A 19,202-nucleotide genomic window follows, 5' to 3' on the forward strand; every position below is an offset into this window, starting at 1 on the left:
AAAATTTAGTAGGTGATCAGTTAAGGGAAAAAAGTCAGTTTAAGAAGAGGATCATAAAAATAACATATTTTTAAACATTTCATTTTAATTTAAAACACACCAAGTAATTCTTTCATCAACTTTTAGGTGAAGCTCTTTATATTGATATGGTTCTGGTAGTTGAAGTGCCACGTATTCTTATTTGAACAAACCACATCTTTAATGCTTTGTCTGTGGTTTCTGTTGTTTGAGGACTTAAACATATTTATGAAGCAAACTAAAGGCAGTATCTGTCTAGAGATAATTAATATTTTTCTAATTTTATGCAGTTGTCTCATCCATATCTCACTAGAAACTTGTTTATAGTAACTCCTATGTTCAGTCTCAAAAGTGTTCTAATTTTCATAGGAATAGTAACTCATTTCATCAGTATCTGGAATATTTAATTTACTAATTATAGTAGTGAGTTCAACAGACATAGAAGATTTGGGATTAAACACAAGTGGCTCTTGGTAAGCATATAATTCAGTTCATGAAAACAAATGCATGGGGAGCTATCCACCTGGGAGGGGGCCCCAGTCAACTGGTGTCACAGAGATTGGAAAGATCATTTTAAAAGCTTCTACTGCACTGTTCACCAGTTATCAAGTACTTACTAGTTCTTGTGAGATAGTGTGTTAACAGATAATGTGTTAAACATATAGTGTGTTAAATCCCTTCCAAACATGAGTTCATTTATTCTTCATAGCAACTCAATTGTACGTTCCTTCCATTTTATGGAAGAAATTGGGGCATAGAGAGATCAAGGCCATTCACCAAGTATACATGGCTAAGTAGAAAGCTGACCCTGAGGCCCAGCCCAAGGTCTATATGAGTCTGAAACCACTGTCCTAAGCACACTGACCTACGTAGCTGTAACCTGCCTTCTTCATGATGTTATCAGTGAAGGTGAGGAGAAAAGGTGATATAGAGAGGTCAAGAGAGGGCTCTAGTTTTCTCAGATGCTTTTTGAAAGAATTTGAGAACTTTGCTGAAGGGAAAGAATCAAGGAAGTAGAACTGGCCAAAGAGACAAGGAAAGATGAACAGTTCAAGCCAACATGGTTCCAAAGAAACTGTGAAGAGATTGGGAGACCAAAATTTACTCCAGTAGACGAATATTCAGTTGATGATATTAAAAAACAAATAGGATAGCTGCCCTTTGCTTTGTTTTTAAAATGTTTATGTCTGTTTGTTTTATGTAAGATTTTTGCTGGTTTTTTTCCCCTAATTCTTTCATTCTTCCAACAGATGCTCTTAAAATACCCTTAAGGATTTCAGTGGGTGAGATTCAACCAGGCAACTACGGTGCCGACGATTTTGAATGTGAAAACACAATATGTGCTTTAAATATTCGCAAACAGACATCATGGGATGATTTTTCAAAAGCAGTGAGTCAAGCTCTGACAAATCATTTCCAAGCAATCTCTTCTGATGGATGGTGGAGTCTGGAAGACGTGACGTTTAATAGCACCAGTGACTCTAGCATTGGCCTCGGTGCAAGCAGCGTGCGATCCATCACGTTAGGTATCAGCAGTCCAGCAATGAAGGGAAAGTTAAATTTCTGGGTTTATTTATGTTCATGGGCTCCCTAACCTGATACATAGTTCACTGATTAAATACATTCAGAGCTCACTTGTGGCAGCTGCTGGTGCTGAAAAACTTGAGTATTCATAATGCAACCATTACATAATGTTGCCTGTTGGTATAAAAATGCTTTTATGCCTCAAATAATACCCAGAGAGTAAAGAACATGAAAGCCCTTGATGAGGCTTTGTGATTGCACTTGCTATTTTGATAAATGCAAGAAACTAACCACATTGCAGCTGCTTGCTAATACACAAGCTCTGAACACAGCTCCAAGTTTGTACTTGGGCTGTGCCAGAGATGCAGTAGTGTATGAACACCTTACCTTTGGATGGGAGTCCTAATAAAGTCTAGAGTTAGAAGAAGTTTAATGAAGATGCAGTCAAAGCTCCCACTTGGGATGAGTCAGGGTGATACCTGGTTGTTTCTGTTTGATAGGACTCCAAAGAACTTAAAAAGATAAGATTTGCTTCCTGGTAAACATAGTAAGTGTACTATAAATGTTAGTTGTCCCTGGTTAGTTTCTTTCCAGGCGAACTAAGAGAACTAACATCTATGGGGAACCTCCTGTGTTGTCAGGACGGTGCTGGGAGCTTTATTTATATACAGACCTTAGTGAGTCCTTACAGCAGGCTCATTTACAGATAACTAGTTACAAGTTAACTTGCCTGAGGTCATATAGTCAGGACTCAAATTCCAGTCTGTCTGATAGGAAAGCCTGTGTATTTTCAATAGCACCAGGTTGCAAAAGAATAGTCAAGATTGAGGGAAGGGCAATTTTCACCATGCGATTAATGTATCAGCTTATTATATTAGAAAGTATTTTATTTTGTTCACACATATATGCGAAATCACTTTCAAAACATATATTACCAATAGCTTTTAAAGCAGATTATTCACAACTTAATTTTATGGATCATTGTTATAATCATAAAATAATTATTACAGAAGAATTATATAATTTTAGAAGTGCATTAAAAAAATAAGTCATAAATGATTCTCAGGAACACATTTGCCCAGAAAATGCAGTATTATTTAAGGTGTGATTCTGCCCAGGGGTCAAATAAACAAAGTCCTCACGGCTGTGTTTTGAAGGAAATGGCCCTCCACCCTCAGCCCTCATCCAGATGATCTGGAAACGGGGGAAGGCAAATGGGTATTCACCAGCATCAGATCCAGGTACTTCTATGAGCAGTGGGTGCTAAGGCTTGACTGTTCCAGTGTTCATTCTTGTCCCAGAGGTGTGGGGCACCCAAGTAGCATTTCAGATCTAAAAATCATTGAGTTTTGTGGGTAAAGGCTTTCGTTTAGTACCCGGCTGTGGCCAGTTGATAACTGGTAGTTACAGGCATAGCTCAGGGATATTGCGGGTTCACTTCTAGACCACCGCAATAAACAGAATACCCCAGTAAAGCGAGTCACATGTATTGGTTTCTCAGTGCATATAAAAATTATTTATAATGTATTGCAGTCTATTAAGTGTACAATAGCATTGTCCAAAAAACTATGTACATACCTGAATTAAAAAAACTTTTTTTGCTAAAAAAATGCTAACTATCATCTGAGCCTTCGGCAAGTCATAATCTTTTTGCAATAGTAACATCAGAGATCACTGATCACAGATCACCATAACAAATGCAATAATAACGAAAACGTTTGAAATATTGTGAGAATTACCAAAACATTACACAGGCACAAAGTGAGAAAATGCTGTTGGAAAAATGGCACTGATAGACTTGTTCCATGCAGGATCAAGAGCTTTCAGTTTGTAAATAACACAAGCTCTGCAATGGGCAGTAAAGCAAAGCACAATAAAAGGAGGTATGCCTGCATACTGCTGTTATTATGTATGTATATAAGTAACTTTATTGATAACCTCAACTGGATTAAAGGGACCAAGGGCAACAGAGAAGCAGTGAGTTACAGGTAAGGTATGCATGTGTGTTGGAGGTGTGCTGAGAACAGGTATTTGAGAATTGATCTGTGGAAGGAAGAGATGGAAACAAGTACTGAGGACCAATGCCTCAGTACTTAAGAGTATGTAAGAGTGGACACTTACGAAGTGGAACCCTTTTTTGAGCAAGAGTGAGCAGGGGCCCCAGACTGTGAAAAGGTTTGCTTTATTCTGAGTCCCTGTAGTTAACTGTTTTTACTAGAATCCAAAAATTTGTTGGAAAGTGGGGCAGGGACCAGATCATAACGGACCTGTTATCCCATCCAAAGTGCTCGGGCTCTGTGAAACAGGCACTGGAAGAACCGTGAAAGGTTATGATCTGCTTTGTTCTTGAAAACTTCACCCTGGACATGTTTGGTTGTATTTTCACCGGGTTTCTTTCAATCCCTACAGCCTTTGGAGAAGGCTGTAGCTTGAAGGCCTCCTCTTGACCATCCACAAAAATTGTACGAGGGAGTTAACCCTTTGTGTGACCCTTTCCATAGTCTGTCTGTGTCTCTGACGGTCTAAGCTCCGGAGTCCTTTGGGGTCTCACAAAGGAGATCGTTCATTGACTCTTATAAGAAGAATTACTTTTAAGCTTCTCTTGATATTTCATTTTATCTTTTTTGAACTAGGAAATGTGCCGTGGTCAGCAGGTCAGAGCTTCGCCCAGTCCCCGTGGGACTTTATGAGAACGAATAAAGCAGAGCAGGTCACTGCGCTTTTGTCAGGTAAGGGTATTCCAGACTGAGGTGATGTTGAGAGACTTTGCATCATGAGTGTTTCACAGCACAGGCTCTGAATCTGCATGATTTTGTCCTGTGTCCTCAGGCCACGCATGTGTGACTCCCACTACTAAGTAATTAGATGTTTTTTGAAATGTTTAAGAAGAGGAAAAATCAAAAGCCATGTTTCTGATACCTGTGGTGACGTCTGTCCTGATCATTGATTGCTGAGATTCTGATTGCATTTCTCTTTAGGAACAAACTGATGTGCTTATAAGAGAGTGACAGATACCACGTTAAGAGCAATGTCTTTCTTTTATTGCTGTCAAGTCCATGTATGACCAATGTGATTATTAGGGTACAGGCTAATTTCAGTGAGCATCTACTCTGTGCTAGGCTCTGTTGTTTACAGCACAATACAAGTATAAATTCATGTAATCCTTACAACAGCCCAATTAAGATACGTATTTATGTTTATCCTCATTTTATGTACAAGGAAATTGAGGCTCAGAGAGATTGATTTTCTTGTCTGAGTACATAAAGCTAGTAAGTCGTATAGAAATTCTCAATTTCTCAGCCCTTATCTCTAAAAGGCTACTGATTTCATCATGCATTTCCCAGATTTGGGAATGGAGCTTTAAAAAAATTCAGTTTGAACTAATAAAGTTATATTTTATTGCTTGAATGATGCTTAAGTTTAAAAAAAGTGTGAGACCATTCCAGAAAATTCCTTCAGGCTGAAACACTATATTGTGAGAGTGGCTGAACACGGAAGGGGGTCCGGGGCAGGGGACAGAGTTTGGGAATGCACCCGTACATTAATGCTGGCAAGGCTAGAACTTTCTGAGGATTGGGATGATCTCTGATGACATTTGCTTATGAACAGTAAAATATTGAATCCAGCAATCAGAGCAAATACAAGCTATAGTTTTGGAGCCCGGATCTGGATGCCCTGGTAGTGATAAACAGGAGATGGGTGGGCTCCCGGCGGAAGGTAGGGGCAGCTGGGGAGCTCTTGGGAGGCCAGCGGCAGGGGCTGTCAGTCAATACAAAGTGTTACAGTATTTTCACGATGGTAAAGGCACACTGCTGCCTCTTGGCCAAATGTCAGCTCTGCCTACGTAAGTCAATAAACATATTGTATCTTTTATGATAGGCTCTTTTATGTTTTGATCATTTATACAGTTCACAAGAAGAGCCCATTTTTCCTTCCATTTGTTTCTTTCTCACAGGGCCGCAGGAAGGCTGCCTCAGTAGCGTGACCTATGCCTCTATGATTCCTCTGCAGATGCTACAGAACTACCTCAGGCTGGTAGGTGGACCTGCCATGTGGCATCTTACACTGCCAGCCCTGACATGCACTCTGTGCTCTGACCTCATGACCTTCCTGGACAGCCCCCTCCCTGGACAACCGCTGGCACCTTCCTTCTCGATTTCTGTCACAGTCATCCAGGTGTCCATTGCCAGGACCCAGACACTACCTGTGACCTGCCAAGTGTTTTAATTTGGGCAGGCGGAGGGTGTCTTCCCCTAATAAGGACTTGGCATCAAGTAATTGATCATCAATATGGAAGAGAATGACTATAGATTTCAAGATGCCTAGCTGTGACCTTTTATAATTTACAATTGAGTAAATATGCTAGCATTAGTTAGTGTATTAATTTGACCACTTCAGCAGAAACAATCATTGCTTAAACACTATAGAAGTTTATTTTTCTCAAACACAGCAAGTCCCAGCAGATGAGGGACCCAGGGAGGAGGAAGGCGCTGGGTGAGCCCAGCAGGTCTTAGCACCTTCTCTCTCCAGGGCTGCTACCCCTGGGCCTCATGTGTGTGGGCTTGGTCAGACAGTCACCACTCCTGCTCTCAGGTTCCAGCCTGAGGGAGGAGAGCCAGGAGGGGCAAGTTCCTTCCTTTCAGAGGAGCCATACACACCTTTACTGCCCACATCCCATTGACCAGAATTTAGACACTTGTCCACGCCTAGTGGGAGTGTGGTCTTGCTGGGCAACCATGCACCAAGCTAAAAGACGTAGTTCTGTTATTAAAAGGAAGGAGGAGAATATGATTATCAGGAGAGAGTAGTAAATTCTAGATACAAAATGGGTAAATTCAGTGCTTTGCATTTGTCCAGTACTTATTACATGGCAGGCAATATGAGGTAGAAAACACCATCCATTTTATAGATGAGTAACTTGAAGTAGAGAGGTAAGCTAACATGCTCAAGGCCACAGAGCCAGTGAGCAATAAAGCCAGGATTGTGCAAGTCTCTGACACACATGTGTGTCTCTCTGTGTGAGACACGTCTAAAACTAATATTGAGGGTATAAAACATTAAGTAAATAATCATTTTGCCTTAATTTGGAAAGCTTTTTTAAAAATGAATGGATTTGACCTTTAACAAAAGTTGTTTCTATTAACTGTGAATTGATGTCTTTGTTCCTGATATAAAGAAGTTTTCAAAATTATTCAGTTGATCTCAGGAGGCTCACCATTGGGACTGACCTTTGTAAAAGCAGCCACAGTAGCATATAAACATTCAGAGGCTTTGCAGTTTAGAAAAGATGGTGTCTTCTAAATCTGATACATTCACTCTTTTTTTTGCTTTTGCAATTTGCTTCCTTATTCTTGAAGCATCACAGTAAGCCTGAGTGTTACATAGAAATGGGAAGGAGAGCTGTCTTATTCCTTTGCTTCAGTGAAGGTTGAAGTTGTGTGACCAACTGGTTTTCAGGAATGTGAGTCTAGGCTTTCAGTAGAATCAGCTGGTAGAATCAGGGCTTTTCACTTACCTGTTTAGATGATAAAATGACTAGAAAGGTGATGCAGCTGATTACAACTGCACCTTAGCCTTGACTGAGTAGGTCTGTCAAATGAAATGTCTGCTAGTCATGCTATATACGGCACATTCCAAGTACATTTATGTGTGTGCCTCCTAAGTCAGGAAACATAGTTTAGCTCCTGATGACCAGCAAACCAGAGGCTAAATTAACTCAGCTGTGAGTTCTATTATCAATTTAATGAGTATACACAAAGGACTTTTTAAAATCCAACAATTAACCCTTGGATGCAGATAATGAAAATTTGTCACTCATTAGCAATCACTTTAAAGTGCTTCAGGCAATAACAACACAGAATCGTTGTGACTGTTTGTTCTTCCATACAAGATTATAAACCCCTTATGGAGATCAACCATGTGAGATGCATTTTTGTATTTAGTTTAGTTATTTAATTCATTTGTTTGACACCTATTTGTTGAGAGCCTCCTAAATGCAAGCAATGTTTTAGAAACTTAGAGGATATAGCTACGTATAAGATGCATTCCCTGACCTCATGGAGCTTACATTCTAGTGGGGGGAGACAGATAAAAAACAAATGAGTAAATACATCTGTAATGTGATACCCAGTACTAATTATAAGTATAAAGAGAAATAAAGCAGATAAGGAGGTAAAGAGCTAATGGAAGGGGTGGCAGAAAGCTTTAGAATGGAGTTGTTAGGAAAAACCTTCCTATAGTATGTAAACAGAAAGCTAGATGAAGTGAAGGTTGTAGCCTTGGGGAGAGTGTTTGAAGCAGAGGGAACAGCTGGTACAAAAGTGTCTAGACTGGCAATGAGGTCTGAGAGGTGACCAGAAGCCAGATCATGCAGGACCAAGGTGGGGACTTTGAATTTTATTCCAGTTATGATAGGAAGTCACTGGGTAGGACTTGAGCTAGAGTGGCATATCCACCCGGTGCCACAGTAACTATAGTCATACTGATGTGTCTTTGAATTGTTGAAAATCTATATGATAGATATGCAAACCTGGTAATACCTGACTTTTATTGAGTATTTATTGCAGGTATACCTCTCTTTTTTTTTTTTTTTTTTTTTTTTTGGCAGTACGTGGGCCTCTCACTGTTGTGGCCTCTCCCGTTGGCGGAGCACAGGCTATGGACGCGCAGGCTCAGCGGCCATGGCTCATGGGCCTAGCCACTCTGCAGCATGTGGGATCTTCCCGGACCGGGGCACGAACCCACGTCCCCTGCATCGGCAGGTGGACTCTCAACCACTGCGCCACCAGGGAAGCCCAGGCATACCTCATTTTATTGCACTTCACTTTATCACACTTCATAGGCACTGCATTTTTTTTTTTTTTTTTTAACAAATTGAAAGTTTGTTGGCAATTCTGTGTAGAGCAAATCCGTTGGTGCCATTTTTTTCCACCAGCATTTCGTGTCTCTGTGTCATATTTTGGTAATTCTCCCAATATTTCAAACTTTTTCATTATTATTATATTTGTTGTGATCATCGATCTGTGATTAGTGACCATTGATATTACTACTACCACTCACTGAAGGCTCAGATGATGGTTAGCAATTTTTAGCAATAAACAATTTTTTAATTAAGGTATGTACATTGTTTTTTATTTTTTTATTTATTTATTATTTTTTTTTTTTTGCGGTATGTGGGCCTCTCACTGTTGTGGCCTCTCCCGTTGCGGAGCACAGGCTCCGGACGCGCAGGCCTAGCGGCCATGGCTCACGGGCTTAGTTGCTCCGCGGCATGTGGGATCTTCCCGGACCAGGGTACGAACCCGTGTCTCCTGCATCGGCAGGCGGATTCTCAACCACTGCGCCACCAGGGAAGCCCTACATTGTTTTTTAAACAATACTATAGCACACTTAATAGACTACAGTATAGTATAAACATAAACATAACCTTTAAATGCACTGGAAACCAAAATAGTCATGTGACTCACTTTATAGTGATACTCACTTTATTTCAGTGGTCTGGAACCAGACCTGCAGTGTCTCCGAGATATGCCTGTAATATGCCAAGCTCTCTTCTAAGTATATAGATTGTCTCATTTAAACATGGTATGAGGTAGCTACTTATACCAGTTACTCCCATTTTACAGGTCGATAAACCAAGACTCAAAGTAATTTGCCCAGGGTCCTCAGCAAGAGAGTGGTAGAATCTAAGGAATTGAACCTAGGCTGTCTTCTATTCTCATGCGTGTTATCAGAGTTTATACTAGTTATTAACCTTTTGGTTAAGGCATAATTGTAGTAAGCATTTTTTACTATGTGTGTAAACGTGCTAAATAAAATGCATGTATTAAAGCCCTTATGCAGGAAACCAAATGCAGTGAAACCTTTAAATCAGGCTTTTTGGTTTTGTTTAAATGATGTTAATTTTAAATACTTTAATTGAATAGTTACATAATACAAGTGAATTTTAAGTCTCCATCCTTGAGTTAATAGGAGACATTTAACTTAATTGAGTTAGAATCACTAATAACATTATAATAGTTGAACTTTTTATTAACTCAAACTTTTCTCTTAGCCAGTTCACAACTTTTATTAGCTTATTAATAACCCTGTAATTTAATAATTCAATGAATGTGAATAATTATTATATTTAGAAAAATACATGAGTAGATCACCCTGATCTGAGCTCTATTCTTTTTATTCTTTTTTTTAACATCTTTATTGGAATATATTTGCTTTACAATGGTGTATTACTTTCTGCTTTATAACAAACTGAATCAGCTATACATATAAATATATCACCATATCTCTTCCCTCTTACATCTCCCTCCCACCCTCCCTATCTCACCCCTCTAGGTGAACACATAGCACTGAGCTGATCTCCCTGTGCTACGCAGCTGCTTCCCACTAGCTATCTATTTTACATTTGATACTGTATATATGTCCATGTCACTCTCTCACTTCGTCCCAGCTTACCCTTCCCCCTTCCTGTGTCTTCAAGTCCATTCTCTACATCTGCGTCTTTATTCCTGTCCTGCCCCTAGGTTCTTCAGAACCTTTTTTTTTTTTAAGATTCCATATATATGTGTTAGCATATGGTATTTGTTTTTATCTTTCTGACTTACTTCATTTTGTATGACAGTCTCTAGGTCCATCCACCTCACTACAAATAACTCAATTTCGTTGTTTTTTTTAACATCTTTCTTGGAGCATAATTGCTTTCCAATGGTGTGTTACTTTCTGCTTTACAACAAAGGGAATAAGCTATACATATACATATGTCCCCATATCTCCTCCCTCTTGTGTCTCCCTCTCACCCTCCCTATCCCACCCACTAGGGGTCACAGAGCACCGAGCTCCTCTCCCTGTGCTGTGTGGCTGCTTCCCACTAGCTATCTATTTTACATTTGGTAGAGTATATATGTCCATGCCACTCTCTCACTTCGTCCCAGCTTACCCTTCCCCCTCCCAGTGTCCTCAGGTTCACTCTCTATGTCTGCATCTTTATTCCTTTCCTGCCCCTAGGTTCTTCAGAACCATTTTCTTTTTTTTCTTAGATTCCATATATATGTGTTAGCATACGGTATTTGTTTTTCTCTTTCTGACTTCACTCTGTATGACAGACTCTAGGTCCATCCACCTCACTACAAATAGCTCAGTTTCGTTTCTTTTTATGGCTGAGTAATATTCTGTTGTATACATGTGCCACATCTTTATCTATTCATCAGTCGATGGACACTTAGGTTGCTTCCATGTCATGGCTATTGTAAACAGAGCTGCAATGAACATTGTGGTACATGACTCTTTTTGAATTTTGGTTTTCTCAGGGTATATGCCCAGTAGTGGGATTGCTGGATCATGTGGTAGTTCTATTTTTAATTTTTTAATGAACCTCCATGCTATTCTCCATAGTGGCTGTACCAATTCACATTCCTACCAACAGTGCAAGAGGGTTCCTTTTTCTCCACACCCTCTCCAGCATTTGTTGTTGGTAGATTTTTTGATGATAGCCATTCTGACTGGTGTGAGGTGATACCTCATTGTAGTTTTGATTTGCATTTCTCGAATGATTAGTGATGTTGAACATTCTTTCATGTGTTTGTTGGCCATCTGTATATCTTCTTTGGAGAAATGTCTGTTTAGGTCTTCTGCCCATTTTTGGATTGATTGTTTGCTCTTTTGATATTGAGCTGCATGAGCTGCTTGTAAATTTTGGAGATTAATCCTTTGTCAATTGCTTCGTTTGCAAATATTTTCTCGCAGTCTGAGGGCTGTCTTTTCCTCTTGTTTATGGTTTCCTTTTCTGTGCAAAAGCTTTTAAGTTTCATTAGGTCCCATTTGTTTCTTCTTGTTTTTATTTCCATTTCTCTAGGAGGTGGGTCAGAAAGGATCTTGCTGTGATTTATGTCATAGAGTGTTCTGCATGTTTTCCTCGAAGAATTTTATAGTCTCTGGCCTTACATTTAGGTTTTTAATCCATTTTGAGTTTATTTTTGTGTATGGTGTTAGACAGTGTTCTAATTTCATTCTTTTACATGTAACTGTCCAGTTTTCCCAGCACCACTTATTGAAAAGCCTGTCATTCTCCATGGTGTATTCTTGCCACCTTTATCAAAGATAAGGTGACAATATGTGCATGGGTTTACCTCTGGGCTTACTATTCTGTTCCATTGATATATGTTTCTGTTTTTGTGCCAGTACCATAGTGTCTTGGTTACTCTTGGTTACTGTAGCTTTGTAGTATAGTCTGAAGTCTGGGAGCCTGATTCCTCCAGCTCCATTTTTCTTTCTCAAGGTTGCTTTGGCAATTCAGGGTCTTTTGTGTTTCCATACAAATTGTGAAATTTTTTTGCTCAAGTTCTGTGCAAAATGCCATTAGTAGTTTGATAGGGATTGCATTGAATCTGTAGAATGCTTTGGGTAGTATAATCAGTTTCACAATGTTGGTTCTTCTATTCCAAGAACATAGTATATCTCTCCATCTGTTTGTATCATCTTTAATTTCTTTCATTAGTATTCTGTACTTTTCTGCATACAGGTCTTTTGTCTCCCTAGGTAGGTTTATTCCTAGGTATTTCATTCTTTTTGTTGCAATGGTAAATAGGAGTGTTTCCTTAATTTTTCTTTCAGCTTTTTCATCACTAGTGCATAGGAATGCAAGAGATTTCTGTGCATTAATTTTGTGTACTGCAACTTTACCAAATTCATTGATTAGCTATAGTAGTTTTCTGGTAGCATCTTTAGGATTCTCTCTATATAGTATCATGTCGTCTGGAAACAGTGACAGTTTTACTTCTTCTTTTGCAATTTGGATTCCTATTATTTCTTTTTCTTCTCTGATTGCTGTGGCTAGAACTTCGAAAATTGTGGTGAATAATAGTGGTGACAGTGGGCAACCTTGTCTTGGTCCTGATCTTAGTGGAAAAGGTTTCAGTTTTTCACCATTGAGGATGATGTGGCTGTGGGTTTGTCATATATGGCCTTTATTTGTTGAGGTAAGTTCCCTCTATGCCTACTTTCTAGAGGGTGTTTATCATAAATGGGTGTTGAATTATATCGAAAGCTTTTTCTGCATCTATTGAGATGATATGATTTTTCTCTTTCAGTTTGTTAATATGGTGTATCCCATTGATTGATTTGCAGATATTGAGAATCCTTGCATCTCTGGGATAAACCCCACTTGATCATGCTGTATGATCCTTTTGGTGTGCTGTTGGATTCTGTTTGCTAGTATTTTGTTGAGGATTTTTGCGTCTGTGTTCATCAGTGATATTGGCCTGTAGTTTTCTTTTTTTGGAGCATCTTTGTCTGGTTTTGGTATCAGGGTTATTTTAGCCTCATTGAATGAGTTTGGGAGTATTCCTCCCTTTGCTGTATTTTGGACGAGTTTGAGAAGGATAGGTGTTAGCTCTTCTCTAAATGTTTGATAGAATTCTCCCGTGAAGCCATCTGGTCCTGGGCTTTTGTTTGTTGGAAGATTTTTAATCACAGTTTCAATTTCAGTGCTTGTGAGTGTTCTCTTCCTGTTTTCTTTCTCCCTGGTTCAGTCACAGAAGGTTGTGCTTTTCTAAGAATATTTCCATTTCTTCCAGGTTGTCCATTTTATTGGCATATAGTTGCTTGTAGTAATCCCTCATGATTCTTTGTATTTCTGCAGTGTCAGTTGTTACTTCTCCTTTTTCATTTCTAATTCTGTTGATTTCAGTCTTCTCCATTTATTTATTGATGACTCTGCTTAGTGGTTTATCAATTTTGTTTATCTTATCAAAGAAAAGAACCAGCTTTTAGTTTTATTGATCTTTGCTATCATTTCCTTTCTTTTTCATTTACTTCTGATCCGATCTTTATGATTACCTTCCTTCTGCTAATTTTGGGGGTTTTTTGTTGTTCTTTCTCTAATTTCTTTAGGTGTAAGGTTAGTTTGTTTATTTCTGATGTTTCTTGTTTCTTAAGGTAGGATTGTATTGCTATAAACTTCCCTCCTAGAACTGCTTTTGCTGCATCCCATAGGTTTTGGGTTGTTGTGTTTTCATTGTTAATTGTGTCTAGGTATTTTTTGATTTCCTCTTTGAGTTCTTCAGTGATCTCTTGGCTATTCAGTAGTGTATTGTTTAGCCTCCATGTGTTTGTATTTTTTACAGATTTTTTTCCTGTAATTGATATCTAGTCTCATAGTGTTGTGGTTGGAAAAGATACTTGATACAATTTCAGTTTTCTTAAATTTACCAAGGTTTTATTTGTGAACCAAGGTATGATCTATCCTGGAGAGTGTTCCATGAGCACTTGAGAAAAATGTGTATTCTGTTGTTTTTGTGTAGAATGTCCTATAAATACCAATTAACTCCATCTTGTTTAATGTATCATTTAAAGCTTGTGTTTCCTTATTTGTTTTCATTTTGGATGATCTGTCCATTGGTGAAAGTGGAGTGTTAAAGTCCCTTACTATGACTGTGTTACTGTCAACTTCTCCCTTTATGGCTGTCAGCATTTGTCTTATGTATTGAGGTGCTCCTGTGTTGGGTGCATAAATATTTACAATATTATATATTCTTCTTGGTTTGATCCCTTGATCATTATGTAGTGTCCTTCTTTGTCTCTTGTTATAGTCTTTGTTTTAAAGTCTATTTTGTCTGATATGAGAATTGCTTCTCCAGGTTTCTTTTGATTTCCATTTGCCTGGAATATCTTTTTCCATCCCCTCACTTTCAGTCTGTATGTGTCCCTAGGTCTGAAGTGGGTCTCTTGTTGACAGCATATATACAGGTCTTGTTTCTGTATCCATTCAACCAGTGTATGTCTTTTGGTTGGAGCATTTAATCCATTTACATTTAAGGTAATTATTGATATGTATGTTCCTATTACCATTTTCTTAATTGTTTTGGATTTGTTACTGTAGGTCTTTTCCTTCTCTTGTGTTTCCCATCTAAAGAAGTTCCTTTAGCATTTGTTGTAAAGCTGATTTGGTGGTGCTGAATTCTCTTAGCTTTTGATTGTCTGTAAAAGTTTTAATTTCTCCATCGAATCTGAATGAGATCCTTGCCTGGTAGAGTAATCTTGGTTGTAGGGTTTTCCCTTTCATCACTTCAAATATGTCCTGCCCCTTCCTTCTGGCTTGCAGAGATCTGCTGTTAACCTTATGGGGATTCCCTTGTATGTTATTTGTTGTTTTTCCCTTGCTGCTTTTAATAGTTTTTCTTTGTATTTAATTTTTGATAGTTTTATTAACATGTGTGTTGGCATATTTCTCCTTGGATTTATCCTGTATGGGACTCTCTGCACTTCCTGGACTTGATTGACTCTTTCCTTTCCCGTATTAGGGAAGTTCTCAACTATAATCTCTTCAAATATTTTCTCAGTCCCTTTCCTTTTCTTTTCTTCTTCTGGGACTCCTGTAATTCGAATGTTGGTGCATTAAATGTTGTCCCAGAGGTCTCTGAGATTGTCCTCAATTCTTTTCATTCTTTTTTCTTTATTCTGCTCTGCAGTAGTTATTTACACTATTTTATCTTCCAGATCACTTATCCTTTCTTCTGCCTCAGTTATTCTGCTATTGATTTCTTCTACAGGATTTTTTAGTTTCATTTATTGTGTTGTTCATTACTGTTTATGTTTGCTCTTTAGTTCTTCTAGGTCCTTGTTAAACGTTTCTTGTATTTTCTGCATTCTATTTCCAAGATTTTGGATCATCTTTGCTATTATTATTCTGAATTCTTTTTCAGGTAGACTGCCTATTTCCTCTTCATTTGTTTGGTCTGGTGGGTTTTTACCTTGCTCCTTCATCTGCTGCATATTTCTGTGTCTTCTCATTTTGCTTAACTTACTGTGTTTGGGGTCTCCTTTTCGCCGGCTGCAGGTTCGTAGTTCCCATTGATTTTGGTGTCTGCCCCCAGTGGCTAAGGTTGGTTCAGTAGGTTGTGTAGGCTTCCTGGTGAAGGGGACCGGTGCCTGTGTTCTGGTGGATGAGGCTGGATCTTGACTTTCTGGTGGGAAGGACCGCATCCGGTTGTGTGTTTTGGGGTGTCTGTGACTTTATGTTTTTAGGCAGCCTCTCTGCTAATGGGTGGGGTTTGTTCCTGTCTTGCTTGTTTGGTGTAGGGTGTCCAGCACTGTAGGTTTCTGGTCATTAAGTGGAACCGGGGTTTGCGTTTTGATGGAGATCTCTGGGAGAACTTTCACCGTTTGATATTACATGTGTCTGGGAGGTCTCTGGTGGACCAGTGTCCTGAACTTGGCTCTCCCAACTCACAGGCTCAGGCCTGACACCCAGCTGGATCGCCAAGACCCTGTCAGTCACATTGCCAGGTATGTGGGCAGTTTCTTGCCTTTTGGGAAGTCTGAGGTCTTCTACCAGCCTTCAGTAGGTGTCCTGTAGGAGTTGTTCTATGTGTAGATGTATTTCTGTGTATTTGTGGGGAGGAAGGTGATCTCCAAGTCTTACTCCTCCTCCACGTGGAAGGTCCCTTGAGCCCTGTTTTTAAATGTAGAACTCTGAATCCCCATGGACACAATTCTTGAGAATTATATTGGCTGTCCACTCAAGTATGTGCCATGCTCATCATCAAGAATCATCACTAGGAGATTCCACTTAGTCTTCAACATTCCCAAAATAAGTTTGCTATGTTCCCATAGATGTAATGTTGTAAATGATGGTTACATATCTAAGACGGCTCACAAAAGCTCATCAGCCCATTTAGCGGATGACCAAGTTTAGCCTGAGGTTATTCAGAGCATGGAGGGGCAGTGCTGGGTGTACAGTCCTAGTGGAAGAAAGAAGCCAGTTCCCTGGTATGAGGAAGAGGTGATTCCAACACCAGTGGATCCTTGGCTTCCCTGGCGACAGTGCAAGAAGATTCTGGCCAGTAGGGCAAGTATCAGCCCAGAGGAGGTCTGGAGCAGGAAGAGTTCATGAGTACCAGAGGTGAGGTGACAAGGAGGAAATTATATCCAAGAATTATATCTTATAGTTTTACTTTTTAAATAGTTCTAACACCCAAGTTACTACTTCTGTGTTAATAAGTGAGGGCAAATAAAGATGTTAAAAAAAAAAATAAGTGAGGGCCTATCTTTATTTGAATTTAGTAACCAAGTCTGATTTTGGCTTTTATGGTTTCACTAAGCTAATTTTTAAAAGCATATAGTATGGGTGTCCCTCTGTGTGTGAACTGTAATTTCTCTTGAATTCCATTATTCTCTTACACCTATTCTATAAAGAGGGGCCTCAGCAGATGCCTAAAACCCCTAACATGAAAGACTCTGGTTTTGTATATCCCTGATGCTGGATGTGCCAATATTGTTTGGGGGGATTTTACATGAATAAGTTGACAGTAACTGTATTGTATGTGGTTCTAAAGTCATATATAAATCAGTTCTTTAAAAATTAAGTTCCAGAAGAGGTTGGAATGAACATCTTAGCTATAAAGCATGTCCCTTTATTCTATAACCATTCCAATTTTATTAGCTTGGTAAAGACCTTTTATTTTTCATTCTTTTTTGAGTTCAGCATCTCAACACAACTTGGCCTAAAACCGTCTCAGGGTAGTGGAAGCTTTTCCTCAGACTCTGACAAGTGAAACTCCAAACAAAAGTTTAAGTTTATTGCTTTAAAATAATGCCACAAGTCTGAAAACACATTGCAGGTGCTACATTGACCCTAGTGGAGACTATAGCTCCTCTGGTAAATTCCATTCTGCAGAAAAACACTGGGGAGGGAAAAAAATAAAGGGATGGATGGGATTTTGTGGAGGTCATTGTTTCCATTTAATCCAGAATTCATTTGCCTCACAAAGCACTAATTGACATGTGATAAGAGCTTCCTGAATAGGCTGTGAAGACATAAGAATAAAAGGGATTGGTACCAACTGTGATAAAGCCCAGTGTCTGTTTCCTAATGAGCAGAAATGTCACACTGTAAGCATGCACTTAGAAGATAATTCTGGTGACTATAATTCACGTTTTAGAAGTTGAATTTGTTTTTCAAAAAATAGATCTCCTTTCAACAGAAGTCAAATATTTACCTCCTCGTCCCCCCAAAAAATATGTCTGCCTTCCTGTCTGTCCATCTATAATACCTACCTACCTACCTACCTACCTGTCTATCTTTAGAGCCCTCTGCTGGAAGCATGGAGCATGTATATTTATTATACCTCAGATCTTGCTATTTGGAGAAATAGTATGGTAGCACTAGAACAGATAAATATGTTTTCTTGGCATAGCTTTGCATGTTTGCACCAGTCTCAGTAGAGCAAGAGGCTTCCATAATTAATTTTTTGTTCAGATCTTAAATGGTAACCAACACAGCTGTATCATTTGATGAGGTAGAACAAAATACCATTAACAAAAAATTGATAATGCCTGAAATGAGGCGAAACCTACTAATAGGATGCATGCATTAGAATGTCTGAATGATTGGGAAGTCTTTTACCTTGATTTACTTACTGAATTCATTTATTTATATTTTACCTTATTCCAGAAAGGATAATAGAGTGTGTGAACAGAAATGCTTACTGCTAGTGAATGGCCTTTCAATGAAATTTTAAATGGAATGTTTCCTGTCGTTCCTGAGAACCAACAATCTGAGAAAAAATGAGGTGTTGGAACTGAAGACAACTTATCTATGAAGTTGGGTCTCTTGCTGTTATATGATTTCAAAATCAATCTTAAGAAAATGTAGGCAGTTTGACATGATGGCTATAAAGAGCACTCGTGTTTTCAAAAGTGAGACAGGATTAAATAGCAGTGCTAGTTGAAAATCTCAGGGCTAGAATATTCAGTAAATCTTGAAAAGCTATATCCTGTTCCACTGGTGTGAAACAATCCATTCCTTGTGAGAGAATTTCTACACTATAAGTCATGGCAGTTTGGGATTTGGAGAGCTCAAGATTTCTGGTTTAAAATTGTACCTGGCAAGTACCTAACACACAATTTCCCACTAAAGTACTTTTTTTTTTTTTTTTTTTTTTGCGGTACGCAGGCCTCTCACTGCTGTGGCCTCTCCCGTTGCGGAGCACAGGCTCCGGACGCGCAGGCCCAGCGGCCATGGCTCACAGGCCCAGCCGCTCCGCGGCATGCGGGATCCTCCTGGACCGGGGCACAAACCCGCGTCCCCTGCATCAGCAGGCGGACTCTCAACCACTGCGCCACCAGGGAAGCCCAAAAGCACTTTTAAAAGTGATAAAACGTCACAATAACAGAGAAAAATAGAACTGAGGTCTTCCTTTTTCAAGAATCTAGAAAAAAATGTCACTAACTTTAGGGGCAAGAGAGTGTTGGGTTTACTTTATTTGAGACGTAGTAGGAAAACACTTTTATCTTTCTCTTACCATCTTACTAATGATTCAAAAAAGTAAGATTTACAGCAGTTAGAAAATTGGGCATGTTTCCTTTACTGCCTCTGCTTTTTGCTGCACCATGATATTATCCTCCACCCCCTGTCAACACAGGTCCTTCCACAGCCATTCAGAGTTTGGATCCGAGAAATCCCTGAGCAGGAAGTCGGCGGGCTTTGGTGAGACCGTGCTGCATCCAGGAAGTATATTATATCATCACTCTCGGTGGGACAGGTGCAAGAGCATCCTGCTTCCGGTACTGCAGTTCATCTCATGCAATTGTCCGCCAAGGTGGACAGCAGGAGTTCAGTCCACTGCAGCCAGTGCTGGATCCTGGAGTTTAACTAGAAATTATAG

General features: G+C 39.3%; 1 protein-coding gene across 3 annotated transcripts in view; it reads left to right on the plus strand.

Annotated features, from left to right (window-relative positions):
* Window positions 1–19,202, plus strand: part of CTTNBP2 (cortactin binding protein 2) — a 160,731-nt gene that overhangs the window by 109,823 nt on the left and 31,706 nt on the right. For all 3 annotated transcript variants that reach the window (XR_010842128.1, XM_059074372.2, XM_059074376.2), the window contains 3 exons: window positions 1,269–1,544; window positions 4,176–4,271; window positions 5,498–5,577. Coding sequence is in view for 2 of the 3 variants with exons in the window: in XM_059074372.2 (XP_058930355.1) it covers window positions 1,269–1,544; window positions 4,176–4,271; window positions 5,498–5,577 (452 nt within the window). In the remaining variant the exon portion in view is untranslated. The remainder of the gene's footprint in view (window positions 1–1,268; window positions 1,545–4,175; window positions 4,272–5,497; window positions 5,578–19,202) is intronic.

This window comes from Kogia breviceps, chromosome 9 (assembly GCF_026419965.1).
Source record: "Kogia breviceps isolate mKogBre1 chromosome 9, mKogBre1 haplotype 1, whole genome shotgun sequence".
NCBI lineage: Eukaryota > Metazoa > Chordata > Mammalia > Artiodactyla > Physeteridae > Kogia > Kogia breviceps.